Source organism: Rousettus aegyptiacus, unplaced genomic scaffold, assembly GCF_014176215.1.
Source record: "Rousettus aegyptiacus isolate mRouAeg1 unplaced genomic scaffold, mRouAeg1.p scaffold_m13_p_3, whole genome shotgun sequence".
In the NCBI taxonomy this organism is placed as follows: Eukaryota; Metazoa; Chordata; class Mammalia; order Chiroptera; family Pteropodidae; genus Rousettus; species Rousettus aegyptiacus.
Window position 1 is genome coordinate 121362668 of NW_023416306.1, and position 24392 is coordinate 121387059.

Below are 24392 nucleotides of genomic sequence, written 5' to 3' on the forward strand. Positions count from 1 at the left end.
ATCTGTGTCTCAACTTCCTAATCTGAAAAACAAGGATAATGATAATACCTACCATTGGGTTGCTTTGAGAATGAAATGAGCTAATACATGTTTACTGCTCACAGTAATTAATGTTCCAGGCATGGTCTCAAAGTATTTAGCGATAGGCTCATTAGGCTCATTAAAATCTAGATTTGCTCACATCTATTTTTTTTCAGTAAAAGTTAAATTTCCCAAAAAACAATCATTTAAAAATTTAATTATTAATTATTAAACAAGTTATTAATATTTCTTCAATAGACTCTATGGACTCTATCATCAAAGTTATATAAATAACAATAAAATTATATCAGTAACAATTAATTAGACTTCCCAACTTTTATTTGGCAAAGACATATGCAGTCTCCAGACATAGCTTCTAACTAGCATAATATAGCAGTTTTTTCCAGTGGGTAAAGGCAGTGTAGAAAAAGTTAGAAGATTTGATCTACGAGTATCAATTAGTGGTGCTTACAGTTAAGACTTCCTTTTTTTCCAAGATTTAAGAACAGAGTTTAATGATGGAGATAATTAAGGAAACCCACAGTGCATGACTATTTGTGCTGAAAAAAAGTTAGACACCCCTCTAGAGTGAAACAAGCAGCAATCTGTTTGCCTTTGAGTCAACAATCTGCTTTGCCAGATCTAAAATACGTTGAACTTAGAGAAGCTACTAATACAAGCACCAGCTAACAAAAATTGTTATAAGAGAGCAGTTTTTAAAGTTCTAGGAAAATAATTACACAGATTTGTAACATGTTCTTCTTCAAATGAAGTAACAAAAAGAGGGGATAAATTGGCAGATTTTAAGAAATATTATTTTTCAAAATTTAATGTTCGACCACTCTTAGCTCCAGTTTCACTACTTATATATTTTCTAGTACTATAGTGTTTATACAAATTTCACAATATTTTGTTTCTTATAAGCATTTTATATCTGGGTTCTACAGCAACTACGTCAATATATCTACTTTCTTTAATGCTGAAAGATTCTATTCCAACTTCACACACCATCTCCTACAGCTGCTTTCCAAGTTTACCTGGCCATAAGCCTCATCTAGGTGCCTATTAAAATACAAATTCCTATGTTCCGTCTTAATTCTTAATATTTTTTAATGTTTAGGCCAGAAGGAAGCTAGAGAATCTGTATTTTAACAAGTGCCCTTGGTAATACAGATCACTCATTATCATGTAAATGTTAAAAGGTTATTCAACAATGCATAATTTTAAGTCCTAATAATGTAAATGATTTGGAATACTTTTCTAAAAATACTTGGGAAATGCTGGAAACCTGAAGACAATAATTTGCCACTGATGTCAAACTTATTTGACATCTTAGTTTGTCACTAAAATGAATAGGGCTTTAGGAAACATGCAGAAAGAGCCCTACACTAAATTAAGACAGTAGGAAACTACAGGGTGTCTTTCCACTTTCTCAACTATCTGATCCTCCTTTTTCCCTCTGTCTCTTCTTTCCTCTCTTCCTTTCCTCCTTCCTTTTTAACACTTACCTGAGTTCTTCTCTGACTTCCATTGCTGTGTTCCCTGCTATAATGAACACATCATTCATGTCATCAGTCAGCATGTTGCAGGCATAGCCAATGTTGATGGCAGTTTCTGATACAAAATAAAGCCCATTTCAGTGAGAATATTACTTGAGAACATAAGTACATTTTCCGTAGACATTTTGAAGCCGTCGCTATATTTCCTTATAGCTTACAGGTTTCCTTAATGTCAGAGAGAGCATGATGGGTGATAAAATGCAGGAGGCCCAAAGGAAAATTCAAAGACCTGGCTCGCATGATCCAATTCACCAATGGTTAAGTCTATGGAGAGGTAGCAACATCTATGAATCCTAAGCCTTCTCATCCAGTTTTTACCAGAAGTCCCAAATGCTGCCTTTGGAGAGCTAAAATACTAAACTTAGCTATTATTCAATTTTGATATGGTAGGTGAATTGAAAAACAACTCACAAAATGTTCAGTGAAAAGCAAAAATTCGCTTATAAAAGTTTTTATAGTTCTTCCATATACAACATTGCCATTTTCCCATTAAGTGAATTGACTACTGCTATGAGATAACTGTAAAATTACATGGTGTTGGGCATTCTTTCCTCTAGTTTTATAGAAAGAAGTCTAGAATAGTCAGGCAATCCTTCCATCTTTAAGAGTCACGTGATTCTAATTCTATTGAATTCTTAGACTCTAGCTAATTCTATAGCATCGTTAGATTTCTCCTAAGTCAAGGAAGGCAACTAATAAAATCTTAGCATATCCTTTGTATAAATGACAGAAATTATAGCTAAATAATGGTAAACTTGTCAACATTCATAAATAATTGAATAGCTGTACCCACTGATCAACATCAAACTCTAGGAAGTCTCTAGTAACACACTACAGTGCTCAACTCTGTTGCTTATTTTTCAGAATCAGTGATTTGAGTGAACATACAAAGAACTGATTTATCATATCTGAAAATCCTCCAATGTTCTAAAATTGTCAAACAGGTAGATAGAGTCTTAAAAACACATGCTTGCCAGTTAACTGATTTACTGATGACCAAGCATAAAGTCACTTTTGTTTTAACCATTACTGCAAGCAATATATCCAAAATATATTGATCCCCTTTTCTTTCATAGGAAATGGAGTATTCTTAACATAATGACTCTCTCTCCCTGATGACTTGGCATTTTGTCAGGCCTGAAAGTGGATCAGCTATCTTGGTACCGCTATATAGACAGACCTGGAATGCAACCAAGTTGCAGTAGCACGGCTGCTGTGGTTGTTAAAATACCAAAATATTTCCATACAGGTTGATAAACAGTTGCTTCCCTGAGCCTCCTCAAAGCCTGCCTACCACCCTAACCCCTCCTTTAAATTCCCCAAAGCCTCCTACCATTAAGAAACGAAAGGAATATTTCTAAGGTTTCCAGTGCCCCGCTTCATTACTTTGCCAGTCTCTGTCCTTGAAAGCAGTGCTCACATAAACCAATAATTAAACATGTTTAATTCCATTGTTGTCTAGAGGTGTAACTATTATATTAAGAAGCAATTGAGTTGAAATTCAACAGACCCCAGGATACACTATGGAAGATGTTTTGTTTGTTTGTTTGTTTTTTGTTGTTTTTAAATAGTAAATTCTTGTTGTTTTTCAACTCCTTCCCATATGGAAGACTGGTCAAATAGCTCACTAATTAAGCTATTTGATTAATTAAAGCTTTACTGTATAAATCATCACTCTCTTTTCAAAACATTGGTGTCCATTTTCAAATTACCTTGTTTGTCTCCTGTTAGGACCCAGATCTTAATATTGGCTAGTGACAAATTTGTAATCGTTTCAATGACACCCTCTTGTAACTTATCTTCTACAGCAGTGGCACCTAGAAGCTTCATTGAAAAATAGAGAGTGCCTTATGTTAATGCATGCAAACAACATTCATAACATCTATGGCTTTCAATCACAGAGTTCAGAAGTCAAGAAATGTGAACTGGAAACTGAAATTATGATGCACTGATATAACAAGCATCCTATCATGTGCAGAAGTGGGTTGACAAGGGCCCAAGAGGAGTTTCTCAAATCAGGCCAACTGATATGCACACTAATTAATGGCAGAGATCCTGGAAGTTAGCAAATCAGTCAGAAGCCATTTGAGCTTATAAGGGCTTAAGAACTCACAAGTTGCTTTCCCACTTATAACAATATGAAAAGGTCCAAAAGAGAGCCCTCATCTCACAGTCAGGTTCACAAAAACATGGAGCTATTCTCCTAACTAACAAATTAGCAGACACCATATACTAAAAAGTGAAGGTCTTTCTGCACTATAACATCTAAAGGTGAACAAGGCATGCTCCCAGTACCTCACCATAGCTGAGCACCCTGGCCACAGGAGCTTCAAAGAGTGGTTTCTAGAATAGATCACACTCTGGGCAGCACAGCTATCATCAGAACTCATAGGTCTAAGATAGTTTAGAACTACAGCTCCACTCTTCATGGCAAGTTTCCCTGCTCTGAAAAGGTGGCTCATAAAGCAGGGAGGGGAAAAAAATAACATCAAGAACATAGTCAGAAGATGACAAAGAATAAGGAGTCTGCTATCTTTTGCTCTTGGGGAACTTCCAATTGCATAAGCTACATTAATAGAAATAATTTTCTAGGCTCTCTAGGGCCACTAATGGCAAACTTAAAGCCAGCATTTAATGCATGCTTCAATGTTTGAAACAGTAATATCTGCTGTGTGCAAGATGATTTTGTCAATGGATTAGGCCTATGCTAGATCTCTAAACACATACTATCCCCTCCGTAAACACAAACCATCATGCTTCTAAACTCATACCATCAAATCACTTTCAATTTCTTCATACAGTCCAGCTATACGTTCATCCCTCTCAACTGTGGTAGTATTCGCATCTTCAAGCATCTTATACCATTCTTTAAAATACTTGTCATCCAGATCTCTGTATGCGATGGCCAAGGTTCGAAGTCCTTCCCCTGCAAATTCCTGCTAAAGCAGACATTGACTTAGGAACCATTCTAAAACAACAATCACAGCAAGAACAACACTGATAATGGGTATGAAGTTTTGCACTCAAACTCTTTGTGTCCCAAGAGCATTATATGGCCACCCTGACCAACTTTCTAATCCCCTTGGAAATGAAAGATGATGTTTGTGTTTTGTATTACATTTCTACAGGGTTAAAAGATTTAGGGGAGCTAGCCTTCCACCTAAAAGATGGCTGAAATCCCTGCCAAAATATCCTAGTTGTGTACATGACTTCGTGTCCATGACTTGAGATATTCATTTAAGACAACATATGCTGGTTTTTGACCTATCCTCTGCCTGAAGGAAGCCTTCCCAGTAACAAGAGGGACATAGCCTGTTTCATGGCCCTTGGCCCTCAGCTTTTCTAGTGGAAAGGAATGACCCTCAAAGGAGTCACAGCTCTCAACTTAAAAGCAGGGGCTCTCTAAAAGGATTGTAGCACAGCATCTCACCAAAGTCTTGTCACATTCCCCATAGTAATTCAGTTATGTCTAAAATTAACTCAGTCCTTCTTTGTTTACACTTGAAAATTTTCATAATAAAAAGTCAAAAGTCAATAATAGATGAATAAATGATGTTAGTCAGGTAACAGAAGTTGAAGCATATAAATTTAGGGTATAATAATAACCTCTAGGGGAAAAGGGGAAAGGAAGACAAAAAGTTAACCAGTCAGGTTAGTTAAAAAAATTATTTTTTATAAACTGTTTCTATAGAGTTAGTATTTAATAATAGGTCAAATTAATGGGATAATTATGCTTTTCCTTTAGTGCCTCAGTAAACTGATAATTTTAAATGATACCTATGGCACTTTACCCTTCTAATAGAAAAAAAATAAAAAAATAAAAATAGGAGACTGGGTAGTGGCTAAGTGTCTTACACATCCACAATAGCTAGAAACACATGTCAATTGCTTTGGGGAAATGCTAAAAACCTCCCACTTTGCCTAGGCCTCCACTGGCCATTTTATGGGCATTTTTGTAGCCATTTCTACTACTTAGGCATTGCCATTGAGCATATATTCTCTGTGTGTTTTGGCCTATGAAACAGGCATAGGTTTGTGTTAAATCATGACACATCCTAATTAGGTTAATGAAAAGAAAAGTCAGTGCATATTGCAATGATGTGGTTTAGCCAAGAGAGACCATGAGAAAAATTGTCCAAATTTATCTTGTAGGCAGTTGGTAGCACTTTGGATATTGCAATCACATTTTATAAGTCTCGCCTTCCAAGACCACCACTGGGTCCCCCACTGATCTGAAAATCAAGTCACTCTGTGGTAATGATCTTTTATCCTCTTAATTCATACAAAAACTTCTTTGCCTTTAACTTGCAACCCTGCTGGGAATCACACTGCTTTTTTCTCTGTTCTGCACAACAGTGAATCAATTCTAAAACAACATTACAAAAGAGGACAGATGATTTAAGTTATTTAATTAGTACACAAAATACTACATGAGAATTTGAGCAAGGTTGTTTCCTATCATAATTCAAAATCAATAATTAAATATAAATTTAAAACATCAGAATTTGAAAGCTGAAATGTATAAAGTGAATGAAGCAAAGAGCAAGTCAAATTGATACTACCTGATAAATTTTCGTTTGCATAGAAATGTAAAAAGATGAAATTAGGCTTTCTATACTTTATTATGAAAGAAAAATGTATAAAAATCTAAGGCCTTGGTGTTTGAGCAATGGCAAAAATCAGATACTTATGATTCTAATGTTGTTCTCATAAAAAAATTTTAAAGACCATGCCGACCTTCTGGAAGAGATTAAAAGAAAATCAAGAATGCTCTATTGGAAAGACAAAAACAATAGCTATGTTTGTACCCAATGTTACTAAACCATCATTCTTTAAACTTAAAGTCAGGCAGAGTTTTTTTTGTGTTTTTTTTTTTTTTTTTAATTTTATTTGTTCGTTGGTTTTTTAAAGATTCAGGGAATGTTTTGTATTAAATATAGGGCTTAACAAAGAACACAAATCCTCAATAATTTTCTAAAGGAGAGAAACCAATAAGAAAATGAGAGTTTGGGCCAGTTGCCCTTAAAGTTCACATTGGGTTAAATAGGACATCAGATGAATTATTAGAGAGAGATTTGAATCTCAGGTTTAAACCAGGTAATGCTAAGATTAATTCCTAGACTCTTACACCTTTGAAAAATAAGTATTTGCCAAGATAACTGCTGCTCCCTTCAGAGAGCTTTTGGAAAGAAATTATGCATAGTCTCCAAATGTGTGCATTTGGTAACTTCAACCTAGGGAACATTAAATGGTTCATCATGGTTTATGACCTGAATAAAAGGACCCTTGGAGGAGAAAATTGGCTACGGAGACTATTTTCTTCTCACTATGTAAACACAACCCTAAGCTATTGACTGGGAGGTGATCATAAGAGATTCTGTTGGTGCCAAACACACTGGAACCCAGGTAAATTCTAACTCCTCTTCCCTGAACCAGTCTAGTCTCTCAAGGGGAGCAGCCCCAAACTGCAGGGGAGTTAGAGAAGGTTTCCCTAAGTGTCCTTAGGCATCTCTGGCTAGAGGTCAGGAGCCCACACTCAGAGGCTACTTCTCAGCTGCTGTGTGTTAATCTACCTGTGGTAAGACCAACCAGCCTATCAACAGGGTAGGGGGTGGGCCCACGTGCCATTTTCAAGACATTTGCTGGCACAGTTTTCTGCGGAACCACTTTCCACATCTTTTCTTTGAGAAATCAGATCATTTAGCTAATATTTTTAAAATAAGACCTAACCATAGAAAGTGGCCAAAGGGCCATTGTGCTAACCATAAGACAGAGACACTTACACTAATATGGTCCGAAGTCAAAGTCAGAAGGTCTTCATTGGATGGATGAAGTTTTTCAAACAGAATAGTGTCTGCTCCTTTGGAATAAAGCTTTATCTGTCCTTCCGGGTTTCTAACTGAAAAGAAAAAAGTTTGGAAAGTAGGTGATAGTCAATAAAATCTGTCAAAACTAGGCCCTCCCAGGGCTCCACCTAGGAAATTTGGAAATGGGCATAATGTTTTAGCCAGTAGGAAAACAGTCAGTGCTTTTGGTTAGAAGGTCACTTGGCTTTATTCCTTTATTAACTTGGAAATATTTTATCTACTAGAATTTTTTATTTCCCAAACTCAGAGACAAGTGGTTTTATTCTGATGCATATGATCTTCCTATTTTCTTTTCTCACTGTTTCTGAAGAGTCGATACATTTAAATTAAGGCTATACTGAGCAGAATTGAGACCTTTGTTTGCCTGTCTCTTCCTACTGTAGGAATCAACTATCAGTGTTATGCCAGTCTCCATATGGACTCCTAGCCATTCAAAGCATGGTTTATGCATTAGTTTTCAGCCCTTGCTAACATATTTTTTTTTTTTACCCCCTTTACTCCTTAGAAAAGACCTATCATTCTTAGTGGTTCACCCTTGGGTCACAAGCCTGGCTGTAAGCATGCTTCACATGGGGCTTTCAAAACTAAAATTTCTACCTCATTCCTACTGAAAGCCTAGACTAGTAGGGCAGTGTTTTTAACCTGCCTCTCAGGTTTAGAAATGACAGCCTTGACTAGGCCCCCCTCCTCTCCAATCCTCAAGCCTTCCCCTGGCTGCCCCACATATTGCTGTCAGACAGATCTTTCTTAAAACCACAGTATACCTGGCCTACCTTTAGTCTTGATTTTATAGCTTGGCACATACTAGGTACTTAATTATTTGTTGAATAAATAAATAAATAAATGAAGGAATGACATGGCAATACATTTCTTTCCAGGAACTGCCTACAATTTAAAACAACTGCTTAGGTCACAATTTCATGGTCTGAACACTCTGACTCTCACAAGTTTCATCAAGTCATAGATTATTATATGTTTTCCACTCAATTATCCCTTTTCTATAAAAACACAAAGTCTCAAATAGATAAATATAAATATTGACTGCTATGAATTTAATAGGATACACAATGTAGAGCTTGATTGAAAGAATATAAATAACAGTACAATAAATTACTTTTTCATCTAAATTTTAATGACCCTTTGTCAACACAATCTATTCTAGTTTCCTCTTGGCTTGAATAGATCAAATACACCCTGGAAACCTTTCGGTACTGAGACTTGTCTAGGGTTCATCAACTCTTCTAAGGCCCTTGGTCAGCATTCCTAGTTGCTAGAATTTATGTCATTTTTCTTGTATTCTGGCTCTAATTGCCTACATTGAGGAAAAAGGGAGAAAAAAATGCAATTTATCTAATTGTTCAAATATATATATTCAAATATATATATTCAAATATATATTCAAATATATATATTCTACATTTGCCAGTATGACTTCTCTATGACTGTTTCTTATAGTTCAGGCTAGGGCATCAGTTCTCAAATACTTTGGTCTCAAGATCCCTTTATATTCTTAAAATTTCATAAGGACTCCAAAGATCTTTTTTAATGTGGGTTATATCTATCAATATTTACCAAATTATAAATTAAAACAGAAATTTTATTACATCAAGTCTTATGATACTAATTATAATATTACTATAACAATAATGATAACCCTATCATATATTAACATAAATAACATTTTTATAAAAAAAAATAGCTGTCTTTTCAAAAACAATTTAGTTTGGAGGATGACATTGTTTTCCATAATTACAGATCTCTTTAATGTCTGGATTAATAGAAGACAGTTAGATTTTCATATCTGATTCTGCATCCAATCAGTTGTAATATCGCACACCATGTGGCTTTTGTAAAACTCCATAGTATACTCATGAGAAAAAATGAAAAAGACAAAAGACGTTAGTATTATTATGAAAATATGTTTGTCCCTGCACACCCTCTGAAAAACTCTCAAGTTTTCCTAGGGTTTCCTGAACCACATACTGAAAACCACTTGTCTAGAGAAATCACAAACTGACTGTGATTTGTGCACATCCCTTACTGCCTCTTTATCTCATTTTCTATGTGTGAAAAGGAGATAGTTAAAAAATGTAACTTGAAAGGTCCTTTCCAGCTCTACAATTTTCTGATTCAATAAAGACTTTTTATTTCTGATGTTTCCTGTTAACCTAGCATTAGCCCCTTTAAATTTGAGTTTGTGTAAATCTAATTTCATGAAATCTTGCTTAATTTTACTCACTAAATAGTCCTTTAAGCCAGCTCAGCAAGGCTTCATTCTATTATTTCTGCTAGGAAATATAAATGCCAATAAAATCTTTGTTATTTCAGAAGTTAGCCTTTCAAAAATAACTTTAAAGGAACACGAAATAACATGAGGGCAGAGCCTGGATGAAGGCCATGGATTTCTAGTTAGAGAATTATTTCCCATTGATTGTCCTTTAAATATTGGTGTTCTTTGGAGAATTACTCCAGGACCTATTTCTCCTACCCTTCACGCTGTCCTTGAGCAGTCACATTCTTTTCTAAGGCTTTAGATTCCCTCAATAGGATGAAAGCTCTCCAATGTATATTTCCTGCCCCAGTCCATCTCCAACACTCCTTTCTGACCCGTACATCTAATGACAAACTGGAAATCTCCTTTTGGATGTGCCTAGAGTCTCCAAACTCAAACTCAAGTATTATCATCTCTTTATCTCAGTTTCTACATGTGAAAAGAAGATGTTTAAACAACCTAACTTCTAAGTTCCTTTTCAGCTCTACAATTTTCTGATTTAATGAATATTTTCCATCTCTGATGCCTTCTCTTAATCCAGTATAAGTCCCTTTAATAGATACATTATCTTCCTCCAGTAATTAGCTGTTGCTACGATGTCTCCAGTCTCAATATCCAGCTTTACCATTCACTCAGTCTCCCAAATCAGATATCTGATCAACATTCAAAGCTCTTCCCCCTTCACCATCCATACATTCAATAGAAACAATGAATTTCTCTCTACTACCTTCTCTCTTGCCTCAATTATCATATTAATCTAAATGATTTTATTCATTCCAGTCCTGCTGCCTTCCAGACTCTTCTTTAATCCAGCTAGAATCATCTTCACACCACTCTTAGAATCCCGCAATAGCTTCCCTCTAACCTTAAATTGGGTTTGGACTCCTTAACACAGCATAAACAGATATCATCAAGATCTGCCCCTCTCTTGCCTACTTCCTACCCTGCATCATTATCTTCTCTTAGATGCAACCACACAGAACATCCTTCATCTCCACAGTCTTTTTCAGTTTCAAATCCCTGAAAAATGGTAGGCACTTAAGAAGCACTTGTTTAAGTGAGTGTAATTAAAATTATGCAAAATTCATTAAAAGCAGAAGCTATGCCTTTGTGACATAAAGAAAAGAAAAAGATGATAAATGATTTCCAGGTTTATGCTGTAATAGTCAATAAATAGCAACACTGTGGAAGATGATGAAAAATTCTACTTTGCTATATCTCGGTTGGGTGGCTGTTTATATATTTACACAAATAACGTCTGTCATATGGCAGTGGATTTGTACTTTGATAATCTTTAAAAAGTTTAGAGTTGAAGAATCCTTATTTAAAAATCTTGTAAGGATTTTTCAAGGAGCTATTATAATGAATTCTTCTTTAATGATACCTGAAACTTGCATCTATTAATAACTATCTTTGAATTTTTATTTACATAATTAGTAGAATTGGTTCTTCAAAACTATAAGTTGAGATTTATATGTTTTTTAATATAGTATATCCTGTACCTTCTGACATAATTCTTTATAGAAATCTATTTTTATTTTGAGACCTCTGAATTAAATCAAGGCTCTTGCCTCAAAATGCAAGTACTACTGGTATCAAACTATAAGTTTAGGATTCAATGAATGATAGCCAAAAAGGGTAGAAAGAGGAGGAGAAGAGGAAGAAGGAGAAGGAAGAGGAGTGGGAAAGAAGAAGCAGCAGCATATGTCTGAGCCTTCACATCGGGGTATTGTCCCCATATGCCAAGCATGTGACAATCATGAAACTAGCGTTGTGTTTTGCCTTGTTATCAGACATTTTTATCATCATGCAGTCCTTTAAAATTCCTCCAGACTAAAAACCAAACAGAATTAAAATAAAGCTCACAAGCTTTCATGCATTTTGTGGTAGAATATTACCTTTCTTCATATGGGATCCATTAAGGCAAACATCTGATGTTTGTGGTTAGGCTGTGATTTATCTACAGCCTATAATGGTGACTGATGCTGAGAAAAAGCCAAAAGTTTCCCTGTGTAGCCATCTTAGGTTTTTGTCAACGCCCTCAGACCCAATTCTGGGCCATCCCAACATCAATAACATCTCCCTTGAAGCTGTAAATAGAAGATAGCTCCTGCTGATATATTAGGTCAACACTTAGAGTAGTATATGAGCTCATCAGCAACAGTGATGATGACTTTCTATAGCCTGATGTCAAAAAATAAAAATAAACACCTCAGATGATGTTTGATTTTTACCTACAGAGAGTAATCACCCAAGGCTAGTTTCCATTAGTTAAAGACCAAAAACCCTACAATTATATATACACATGTTTTCCACAGTAAAAACTGATTTAATATGATGATCAGAATATTCATAAGTTACAAAGTATTGGGTTAAATTTTATTTAACAAACATTTACAGAAAACCTATTGCGTGCCAAGCTCTGTGCTTGGCCCTGGGCAGTTTAAGAAGACTAAGGCATAGCACCTCCCTTCAGGGAACACACACTCTAACAACTGAGAACATTGTGGGTATCATGAGACTGGTATCACACTCATGCTTTAAACTAGGGACTCTAGGGAACAAAGGAGGATGCAGTTACTTGGACAGTAGGAAAAGAATTGAGAAAATAAGTGACAGTTGAATTGGATATTACCAAGCGAGTATAGATTTTCCAAGGAAAAAAGTGGGGAAAAGGAGACTTCTAGATAGGAGAAATAGTACATGCAAAGAGCACGAAAATGCACAGTGCATACTGGGAATGGCAAGGTCTGTGAGGCTGGAGCACAAAGTTTGGGGAAGTGGAAGGAGAGTAGATTGAGATCAGATTGCAAATGGTCCTGAATATCATGCTAAGGACTTTATTTTTTAAATTCTAGGAAGCCACCAAGGTTTTTTAAGTAGATGATGGCAAAATCAGCCCAGCATTTTGGAAAGAATCTCCTGGTGTCAGCAGAGAGGATTATTTTAAGGGGAAGAGTTTTGAAGATATTGCAATAACAGAAGTAAGCAATGATGAGAGCCTTAACAAAAGCTGTGGTACTGGAAATTAAGAGAAAAAGACAGAAGTCTTTTACAATAAAATGGGTTTTCAAGGTTACTTTTAGAAAGGTTATTCTGATGCCTTGAGAAGAATAAGCCTTAGATACAGGGTGACTCCTGAGGATTCTATAGGTAAGGCAGGAGATGCTGAGGCCTGATAAAGAGAGTTGCAGTAAAGGAGATAAGTTTAAGCAGTGCTTCAGACAGCTCTGTAACATGATAAACAGTAGTTGATGATCTGTTATGATCCCAAACTGTGGTCCCCTGGCCAGCACCACCAGCATCAGCTGATTAGACATATAAATTCTTAGGTCTTGCCCCAAACCTACTGAATCAGAAAATTTAGGACTGAGACCCAAAAATCTATGCTTTAACAAGCCCTCCTGGTATTTCTGATAGGAGCTGAAGTTTGAGAACCACTAGCTTAGCCTAAAGGAGGTGGAGTTTCAAAAGCAAGTGAACTACAATAGAGGTTGAGGCTGGATTTTGGAGAAAGATAAACAAACCTGAGTTCAAATATTTGCTCTGTATCTTACCAGCTGTGTGACAAGTCATGTAACAGCTGTGTGACAATCTTTGGCAAGTTATTTAAAAATCTTTTAATTTAATTCCTCATCTCCTAAATGGGGTAACATAGAGTTTCAAGAATTTAATAAAATAATTCATTGTAAAGTGTTCAGTTCACTGACAAATATACAGTAAAAAGTGAATGTTAACCATCTTAATAAGGGCTATAGAAAGGGCAATCGCTGTGAAAGAAAGTCTCATATTAGACATATAAAATTTGAGGTAATCATAGCACGACCCAGTGGCAGACTCCAGAAGAAGGCTGAAACTGTGCATGTGGACCTCAGATGGAGATTGAGGCTGAAAAACTACATAGAAAGGACACAGAATATAGGCAATATGACCATGCAAATGGTCAAGATTATCCAAGAGGAGCACAGGAAGTGAGAAAAGAAAAGGATACCAACACTGAAAGTGGGAAGGATAGTTGTCAGCAAAGGAGCTTATGAAAGAAAAGACAGGACAAGAAGAGAGCCAGGATCCAGTGGGATCACAGAGGCCAAAAGAGGAGGGTTAAGAGAAGAACGTAAACAGTCTAAATATTACTAAGTTAAAAAAGATAGATAGGTAAGAAGGTAGGTATGTAAACAGATAAATGATAGATGGATGGATAGATGATGATAGTTAATAGATGATTGATAGATGATAGATAGATAGATGATAGATAGATAGATAATAGATAGATAGAAAGAGATAGACGACTGCCCCATGAGGTGATTGGAAACTTCTGACAAAGCATTCCTTCTTCAGTAGTATTAGCAGAGGACTCATCCTAATAAGGTAAACATAGAAATAAAAGAGGAAATGGAGTTATAAAATCAGTAGAGGCCAAAGATAAGCAATATCTTTAAGGAAACACTATAATAATAGAGTCGTGGGCTGAAGGAAGGAGCCAGAAAAAATCAGACACAAGCAAGTGAGAAGGGAGCAATCAAGGAAGGAAAAGGCATGGGACCAAGTAAAATGTTTACCTATGAAAAGGAACAAGAGCAATTTTTTTCTGAGGCAGGAAAAGGAATAAGTAAAGTTATAGCTTGAGGATGGAGAGGAGGATGAAGAAAAGTGTAAGTCGGTGGAGCGTGTCTCTGAAGGCCTCTATTGTTTTTAAAAAGAAATAGGAGATAAATTTAGCTTCCAACAGTGAAGAAAACTGTGGCAGGGCTGACTTGAGGAAAGGTCAAAGGTTTGGAACATCTATTATAAGAACTAGAAACAGGAGCAAAGTAAGAATGAGAGGGACATTGAAGCAGCACTGAAGGATAGCACAGAGTTTAAAAAGCATGTATTCGTTGTGGTCCTACCTACAACATTAGGTGATCATCTCCAGCAATGCAGGTAAACAGAGTAAATGAATGGTAATGAGGAGGCTGAAAATGATGTTTACAAAATAGCAATATCTACAACAAGCCAAGTAAATCAGGTAAATCAGGAACTCATCCTGAGCCAGTGTTGTGTAGCAATAAAGTGAATGGGCTTTGCAGTCTGACCCCCTAGATTTGAATCTCAGCTATCTCACTACAAGCTATGTGACCTTGGGAAAGTTACCAAACCTCTCTGTATCTCAGTTTCATTATCTTTAAAATGGTCATAAATATACAATACTTACTTTATAGGGTTACTATGAAATTAAATCAGTTAATTCATGTAGCACATATAGAACAGTGCTGGACACATAAGTGCTTGTTACATGTTAGTTATACTTATTACTACTAGAGTAATAACACTAAGTTGAGGATGACAGTTCTTAAAGTTGCAAAAATATCATAACTCTCAGCACATAACCAAAAGTGAAATCATCTTTGAGAAACATCAAAATAACCATAGTACTATGAAGGATCAAAATAATCTCAGCTGCCAACCATACCTATAACAGACATCCTTTTTCTGATATTGTTGAAATCCAAAAAGGCAAGCAATTGATAAGTAACTCGTGTTCCCAATTCTTCTATTGTTATAGTCTCTGGGGTTCGAGATTTAAAAATGAACCCAAAATTCCTTGCAGCAGTCACTAGAGCTCCTTCATCAGGTGATTGAACTTGGTAAACCAACTGCCCTAAAAGAAAAAGAAACAAGTAGATTAAACAACCAAGAAAGAGTATTTTCAGTGATTAGAGATGCGCCGTGAAAGTTTCACAAACTAAAACTATTAATATATATATATCAATTAACATAATCTTCATGCCAAATCTTTCAGGTAGAAATTATTAAAAATATTACTTCCATTGTATACTGCTGAAACCTATGACTGAAGAGGTTTTGAGTTTTGTAAGTTCACACAGCCAGGGTGATGGAGCAGATACTCCAAATTCCACTACAGTCTCCGCTAAAGACTTCTTTATGAGAAAGCATATAAGAAATCCCCCTGAAATGTAAAGAATCAAACCAGGATTTAATCCTTGGCACCTAATATTGTGTATGTGTCGAGGTAGGAATAAGAGGGGAGAGGAGAGAAAAAGAATGTAGTTTAAAAAACACATATTAAAATGTACTTTAAGAAATAGCATGTAAAAGTAAGCCCTCTATATCAAATTAGTATATTATCTTGGTACGTAAAATAAATTAGAAGAAGTAGACAGAGCTAGATCCATATTTACTGGTTTATGGCAATATCCAAAATAAATTATAAAAAAACAAGTTGCATATTAATGTATGTATTATGACTTTTTCATTAAAAACAAATAAATTACCTACATATCTGCATATATTCACACACACACACACACACACACACACACACACACACGAGCAAGTAGAAAGGGTGAAATGATGCACATCAAATGTCACCATTGGTTATTCTTGTGAGAGTGGGATTAGAGGAATTCAGGGAAAAAATTAGTAGCTTTGCCTTCAGAAATCTTTGTATTGTATGGTTTCACTTGATACTATAGGCATAAATTAATTTTTGAAAATCAAAAAAGGGAAAAAATAAATATGATCTAAATATGAAATGAAGTAGTAACTTTCACTTCTGGCACTATGATAAACTAGGTGCTAGGACCAATTTCCCCTGCTACAAACAACTATAGATTCTATACAAAATATTTTAATACTTTGAGTACATCTATGAACTGGCAAGAAAGCAAGAACTGTTTAGGTCAAAGATTGAATACAGATAGAATAAAGGAAGCATTGCAGCCAGTTTTTGCCTTGAGGACATTTTTGGAACCAGAACTTGATCATTGGTTTCAAGCCTCTCAGGGCTTGGGTAAGAGAAGATACCTAATATGTCTAATGAGAGACCACCTCTTAAAACTACCTCCCCAAAGCTACTTCCTCTATATAAGGATTAAGTGGAAATCAGTGCCCCCTTTAAGAGTGCTTGTAAGGAAAACCACATATCTATAAGTGAGTAAAATAAATTTCTCCTAAAAATTTATGACCAGACTGGCTCTTATGCACGTTTGCATCCTAAATTCACAATATTGGGGTGACCTGAAAAAAAATTGAAAATTTAGTTTAACATGCTCCTGTATTAGAACACTGACTGAAGCAAATGCAAATTCTTTCTAAAGGAATCAGCCTCTACTTCAGACCCAAAGAATTTCTATAAATAAGTTTCCGAAGTTCAGGATAAAAATTCATTAAAATCACAATAAACAAGACAATGAAAACCAATAGAAAGAACAGAGATAAGATCTGCAAAAACTTTAGATATTGGAATTATCAGAAATAGCACATACAAATATTTAATAGATTTCAAATGTAAAAGAAAGGCATGAAATTAAGTAGATTTGAAAAATAATTAGAGACTTTATAGAAATTAAAAATAAATAACTTCAGATTAGATACAACTAAAGAATTACTAGTTGTACTAAAATAAATAAATAAATTTCAAAATACATCCCAAAGACACAAAGAAATGGAAAAATGAGAGACTTGTTAAAAGATGTAGAGAATAGAGTGAAAATATCTAACACTGAAAATCTAAAATGAGAAAGAAAATGAGTCTGAGGCAATACTTGAAGAAGAATCTCAAAACGTGATCAAAGATGACATTCTACAGTTTGGAGAATCTCAATGAATCCAAAGCAACATAAATTTTTTAAAATTTCACACCTATACTAAGAACATGAAAAAAGAAGAAATCTTAAAAGTAGCCAAAGAAAAAAGACTGATTACCTTCAAGCCACAATTATACTGACAGCTAACTATTCAGTAATAGAAACAGCAACCAGAATACAGAGGAATATTTTCAATATGCTGAGAGAAAACTGTCACCTTAATTTTCTACACACAGCAAAACATCATTCAAGAACAAAGATAGAAAAAAAAGAAAGATGAAATAAAGTTGTTTTCAAAGAAAGCTTTTGAGAGTTTACTACTAGTAGATTCTCTCTAAAGGAAATTCTAAAGAATAAACTTTAGGTCAATGGAAGATCAGAGATGGAATAAGTATTAAAGAGTATAGAAATTAGTAAGTATATGGATAAATCTACACAAACACTGACTACGAAAATGATAATAATAACATCTGTGGTATTAGAAAAGGAAATACATAAGAAGAGTAGTACATAAGTCAGACAAGGCTGATTAGTATTGAAGAGTTTTAAGGTCCTTGCTTTGTCCAAAGGAAAGCTTGGGCTTTAATAACTTAATTATGCTAAAATTTCTAGGCTAACCACTGAAAAGAATATAAATAAGGCTAAATTATTTCCAAGGCAGAGAAACAAAAAATGGACAAAATCTATAAGAAGACAAAAAAAGAAGAAACTAAGAGACAAAAGATGGGGCAAATATAAAATGCAAAACAAGATGGTAGAAATAAATATAAATAGATCAATAATTATATATTAAATACTTAAAATCTAAATACATCAATAATCAATAAAGGTAAATGCACTAAATGTTTTATTTAACCTTTTTAGTTTTCTCAAACTACATATTCTTTTCAAATGGCAGAGAAGCTGCTTCATATTAAACTGATCTTAGTCTTAAAAAAAAAATATGTCACAAGAGATGTATTTAAAACATAAATAAAAATATTGGCAGGAAAGCTAAACAATGGAAATATTAACAAAAGAAAAATATCTATAACTATATTAATAGCAGACAAAAACTTTAAGGCAAAACTATTACTAGAAATAACTAGATCAATATACATTGACAGAAGTTTTGATTTAAGGAACACACAACTTTAAACTAACATCTAATAACGTGAACTTAAATCCTATAAAGCAAACACTGACAAAACTACAAATAAAGACAGATTAATGCACTATTATAGTTGATAATTTTAATGTATTCTCATTAACTGAGAAATCAAATAGTCAAAATAATCCACTGAGATAGAAGATTGAATACTATTAACGAACATTATCTAATGGCCATAGTTAGAACCCAGTACCCAATAACTGTAGGACCACTTCCATGTCAAGCACACATGAAACTTTTATGGAAATTGAATACATACCAGACCATTAAGCAAGCCTCAACAAATTATAAAAGATTGATATAATAGGATAATAAGAAAAAAATCCTAAATTTTTATCACTTTAATTACTATCTTTTAAAATAGGGGAAAAAATCCTATTGAAGCACTTGTACTTTCCACTTTCCTACTTCTGAAATTTCATCATGGCAAAGGGAATGAGAATATCAACTTTCTCAAATGACTAACCCATGAAACAAACAGCAAACACTTAAAAGCAACACCCACAACTATAAATTATACAATCATTATAGTTTTAAGTTTGTTAGATTTGAGTTCTGTTCTTTTGCAACTAATATTTATATAAGAAAAGTTTACATTTTTTCAATGTACTTTAACATACATGGATTTAAGCTATCTAACTATAAATAAAGCTTTAAAAGGAGAGCAAATGTAATTTCCCTTTACTCAGTGATGTACATCTTCACTTAGAATTTGATATCTCAAAGCAAAAGACAGAAGTTGTATGTTGAAAGTAAATATATATTGAAAAGATACATACATTTACTTTGCTGCACTTTAAAATAACTTTATACCTAAGAGATATTAGCAAATATCCACTGGAATGCATAAAATTTAAGAATGATAGTACTAAAAGTTGGTAAGAATGTGAAGGTACTGAAATTCCCATACATTGATGATAGAAGTGTAAAATAATACAACCATGGAAATTGTTGAGCAGGTTCTTATAAAATTAAGCATATTGTCACTATGATTTGTCAATTTCCATTAAGTACACACCAAATACAAATTTTTAAAAATATTTTTAAAGACATAAAAATGTTTATGGAAGCTTTATTCATAAAACTCAAAGCTGGAAACGACCCAAATATACATGAACAGAGGATTGGAAAGGAAAAAAAAATGTGATATATTCAAACAATGGAATATTACTCAACATTAAAAATGAATGAACTATTATTAATTGATACACCAATATGGATGAATGACAAAAACATTACATTATGTAAAAGAAATTGGAGATAAAAGAATACATATTGCATGATTCCATTTATATGAAGTACAAGAACAGGCAAAACTCTTTGATAATAAAAATCAGGGCAGTGGTTGATTGGGGAGGGGTTGGTGGTGTGGACTGGAAAGGAATATGAGTAATCTCTCTGGAGTGATGGAAAAGATTTATACCTTGATTGGGATGGTGTTTACATAGATGTATATTATTGTCAAAACTCATCAAACAATACACTTAAGATCTGTATGTTTTATTGAATTTAACTATATCACATTATGAAAAAAAATTTAAGTGATATTAGAAAAGAATGAATACTTTCTGTAAACTAGAAATTTGAGAAATGTTTGAAAGATAAAAAGTAGATTTGATCAATGAAGAAATAAGAAAGAACACAGCTCAAAGCATTTGCAAAAGAAAATGAATACAGAGCTAAGAGCAATCCCCCAAAACTTGCTTTTCTGAGAAACAACAAAAAAGAACAGAAGTGGCCTTGGTGGATGATTTGTAAAATTAGTTGAAAAAGTCCACTCAGCACTCCTAGACCATTTGGGCTCCTCCTCCTGCCAGCTTACTCTGAAAAGCAGGCTGTAGTGATATTTGCTCATAGGATAAAGCCTTAAAAATGTTCTTTAACACAAAGTATACAATCCACCTAGAGACACCTTGAAGATTTGAGTCCTGAGGCTGGAAACCAAAACTGAGACGCTCCTAAGTAGCTTCAGAATTCCACAAGGATAAGAGAAAGAAAATGAGTGAAAGGAATTCAAAGACTCTGATATCTTCTTCCAGGCCAGACTTTAAGTACAATTCTGTCTCAAATGGGAGTTTTGGCACAGACTCCTAGTACTGGATCTGAAAAAGTAAGAGAGTTAACTCCAGGTAGCATATAGATTCCAGGAGGGAGGAACCCCACACCGAAAAGATAAGCTATATATTTGCCTCTCCCCCACAATCTTGGCAGACAGGCCACTTTAATCAGAACCTACATAGCCAAGAGACAAACAGGGATTCTCAAACGCGAATAAGAACAGGCAACCACAAATCACCAAACATTTGAAAACAGTGTAAAAGCTAGACACAGAACTCAAATAACAACATTCCACGCAATGATACATAATAAGGAAAACAGAAAAAATTTTCAAATTAAGTGTAATGCTTCAAAGAGATCTAAGAAAATAGACATTAAAATAAAAACAGATTGTATTTAAAATAAAGGTTTTAGAAATGAAAAATCTCAAAGACAGAAATAAAAAAAAAAAACTTAAAGGTATTGTGATATCCTCAAATGAAAAATACAATAAATTATTATTGGCATTTGTATGATAAACATAAGTTTAGTAGAATTTTGTGAATCGTCACAGCAATTAAAATCGAAGAATGGGTTAATCTAGCATCACCAACAACAAAATTGTGGCTCGAATGTGGTCCCAACAAGAAAATAAAAGAATTTAGAAAGAGAGAGAGAGAGAAAGCGAGAGCGAGAGCGAGAGAGAGCGAGAGAGAGAGAGAGAGAAAGAGCAAACATTTATAAGTGTTAAATGTATGTATTCACATATATATATACACATATATCACACACATGTGTACATGTATATATACAGTATATATATATTTCGCTTCTGAGTTGAAATTATTTAAGTGGTAACTTTTAGTCAATAGTTGGTAGCAATAAAAAAATCTTATAAATGGAATAGATTGGGCTCAACTGGAAGAAGAAGTTGATTCATTATACTATAATCTACTTATCTCATTACTTCAATATTAAAATGGCCCATCTTACAAGTTTGAGGACTTGTTCATAAAGGGAAATAAATAAGAGCATTCTTCTGTCACTGTAAATCTATCCCCATTAATGAGAAAATTCATTCTAAGTATATGCCTGATGGTTACCTGTTATCTATCATATGTACATGTTAAGAACAAGAGTTAAGTGGAAAACATTCAGGACATAATACAAGGACAAGCTAATCCAAATACTTTAAATAAAAATATCAGTTACAAGCTAAAAAAACAAGGTTTACCACTCAGGTACACTATCCACTTACCTGCACTATTTTCCTCCGACATTACGGTGTGACAGAGAGCTAGTAACCTAAGGAATTCATGCACTTTGGGATCACCCAATTTAATGCATTCCTTTAGATGGTGGTCAAAGAACTGAAATGTTCTATCTACTCGGAGGTTGACTGGTAAATCCACAGGCTCTTTTTTCTGTAGGAGAATGACAACAAAAAGAACTATAGACCTCATTCCAACAATAATCTTTGAAAATTCAAAAACATTTTCTCTAAGCATTTTTAATGTTTATATGATTTTTTGGCCCCAAATATCTGACACTAAAGTAGCTTTCTGTTTCTTTATTACTATTAAATATTCTCTCCTCATTTCAGAGCTACGTAGCAAAGCAGTGACCCTTCCAAAAGCATATGAGGAAGAAAAATATCCAGTGGCTATAAAGATCCTCAAATACTATTGCAACTCCAAAATACAAAGAAGCCCTGAAGACTAAAAGTTTTTTCCAAAACCTACTCAGTGGCAAAACCTGACCTGACTTGAACTTATTTTGGTAGCAATATCTGACCTGGAATGATATGTGTCTAATTATAGAAGTCTTAGTGTGAATTAATAGTTTCCACTGCAAAAATATTAATGTATTTGGCTACAGAATACTTTCTCAGATCTCACTGGAGATATTGCATAATATAATGACAGAATTAATACTGGGATCTTGAAGAGATATTTGTACTCAAATGTTCATTAAAGTATTACTGACTATAGCCTGGAGATAGAAGTAACGTCAATGTTCACCAACAGATGAACAGATAAAGAATATGTGTTATATACATACAATGGAATGTTATTCAGTCATAAAAAAGAAGGAAATTTTGTCTAATGCTACAACATGAATGAAACCTTACATTAAGCAAATCAGTCACAAAAGAATGAGTATTGCATGATCTCAATTACATGAAGTATCTAAAGTAAGATATATAAATATAAAAATATGAATTTTTATAAATATACAAATATAAAATTATAGATAAATATTAAAATATAAAAAATTATATATAAAATATAACCTAAAATATTATAATAGCACTAAGATAGATATAGCTCAAACTCATTTATTAAAAGATTGGAATGTAAAGCAAAATCCAACCCTATACTGTACACAAGAGACACACCTATAAGCAAAGTCATTTAGGAACATTGAAAATGAAAGGTAGACAAATGCAAATGAAAAGAAACCAAAAGTCATGATCTCAATATCAAATAAGGTTGAATTCAGGTCAAGAAGAATTAAATAAGTCAAATGCTAAATTATGTAATTCATAATAAAAATGTAACCACTTTAAACATTAATGCACTCCTAAGTAGCAAAACAAAACAAAAATGTCAGGCTATATAGAAGCCATATTTATAGAGAGATTATCAAAACACTTTAATTAATCTATTTAACCCAAAAAGATAATATAAAGATAATAAAACAGAAGATCTAAATAATACAATTAATAACATAGAACTAAGTGACATCGGGCTAATTTTGTATACTTGAAACTTACATAATCTTATTAACTAATGTTACCACAATAAATTGAATACAATTTTTAAAAGTAAAAATAAAGGCATTTGCTGTCAATTAAATAAATAACATTTAGCTAATTTTATATTTTGAAAACAGAATATACACATATTATCTTTTTAAAGACTCTAGAACATTGACAACAACTGATCATAGTACAAAGAAAACCCCAATAAAGTCCAAAAAGTAGAAATAATACAGACATATTCTTTTATTAAATGTACAATAAAGTTAGAGAGAAAAAGCCCCCAACACTTGGAAGTTTTAAAACTCTTCCTTAAAAATTCAAGGTTCAATATAGATATTCAAATTGATATAATAAAAATAAAGATACTTTAATAAATTACATACCAAAATTCATGTGATAAAATTAAAGCAGTGTTCAGGGAGAAATTGACAGCCATAAATATTTGTAAAAAAAAAAAAAAAGAAAGAATAAAAAGAAATGTTAAGTATTTAAGTATTGTTAGGAAAATAATAACAAAAGAAACCTAAGGTATGAAAAAAGAAGGCATTAATAAAGATAAATGCAGGACTTATGGATTAAAACACAAGAAAAAATACAGATAATAAATAAATTCAAAAGCTGTACTTTTTATGGTAGAAAGGGGCAACTTTCTAACATAATCAAGAAAGAAAAAAATAAAGAAATTAGAAAAAGATATAGCCACAGATACAGAGAAAATTAAAAGAATCATGAGTAATCTTTTTGCTCAACTCTTTATAAATAAATCTGAAAATCCTATTCAATTGGAGAATATTCTAGCAAAATGTAATTTTCCAATTGTTTCAGAAGAGGTAAAAATTCCAAACAGATAAATACTATAGAAAAGAAGCTGTGGTACATATATACAATGGAATATTATTCAGCCATAAGAAGAGATGAAATACCATTTGCGACGACATAGCTGGACCTCGAGATAATCATGCTAAGTGAAATAAGCCAGACAGAAAAAGTCGAAAATAATATGATATCGCTTATATGTGGAACATAAACCTAAACGCAACAAATGAACAGGACAAACAAACAAATATTCATGGACATAGAAAATAGACTAGTGGTTATCAGAGATAGGGGGGAGCGGAGAGGGGAGAAGTAGG

The 24392-nt window shown here is 33.7% G+C and overlaps 1 protein-coding gene across 6 annotated transcripts in view; it reads right to left on the reverse strand.

Annotated features, from left to right (window-relative positions):
• Positions 1-24392, reverse strand: part of ATP8B4 (ATPase phospholipid transporting 8B4 (putative)) — a 192596-nt gene that overhangs the window by 40581 nt on the left and 127623 nt on the right. For 5 of the 6 annotated variants that reach the window (XM_016128585.2, XM_016128590.2, XM_016128584.2 and 2 more), the window contains 6 exons: positions 21754-21919; positions 15172-15360; positions 7364-7479; positions 4352-4519; positions 3293-3404; positions 1530-1635 (listed from right to left, as the gene is read on the reverse strand). In XM_016128585.2, the coding sequence (XP_015984071.2) occupies positions 1530-1635; positions 3293-3404; positions 4352-4519; positions 7364-7479; positions 15172-15360; positions 21754-21919 (857 nt within the window). The remainder of the gene's footprint in view (positions 1-1529; positions 1636-3292; positions 3405-4351; positions 4520-7363; positions 7480-15171; positions 15361-21753; positions 21920-24392) is intronic. The other variant, XM_016128586.2, reaches the window with a different exon arrangement.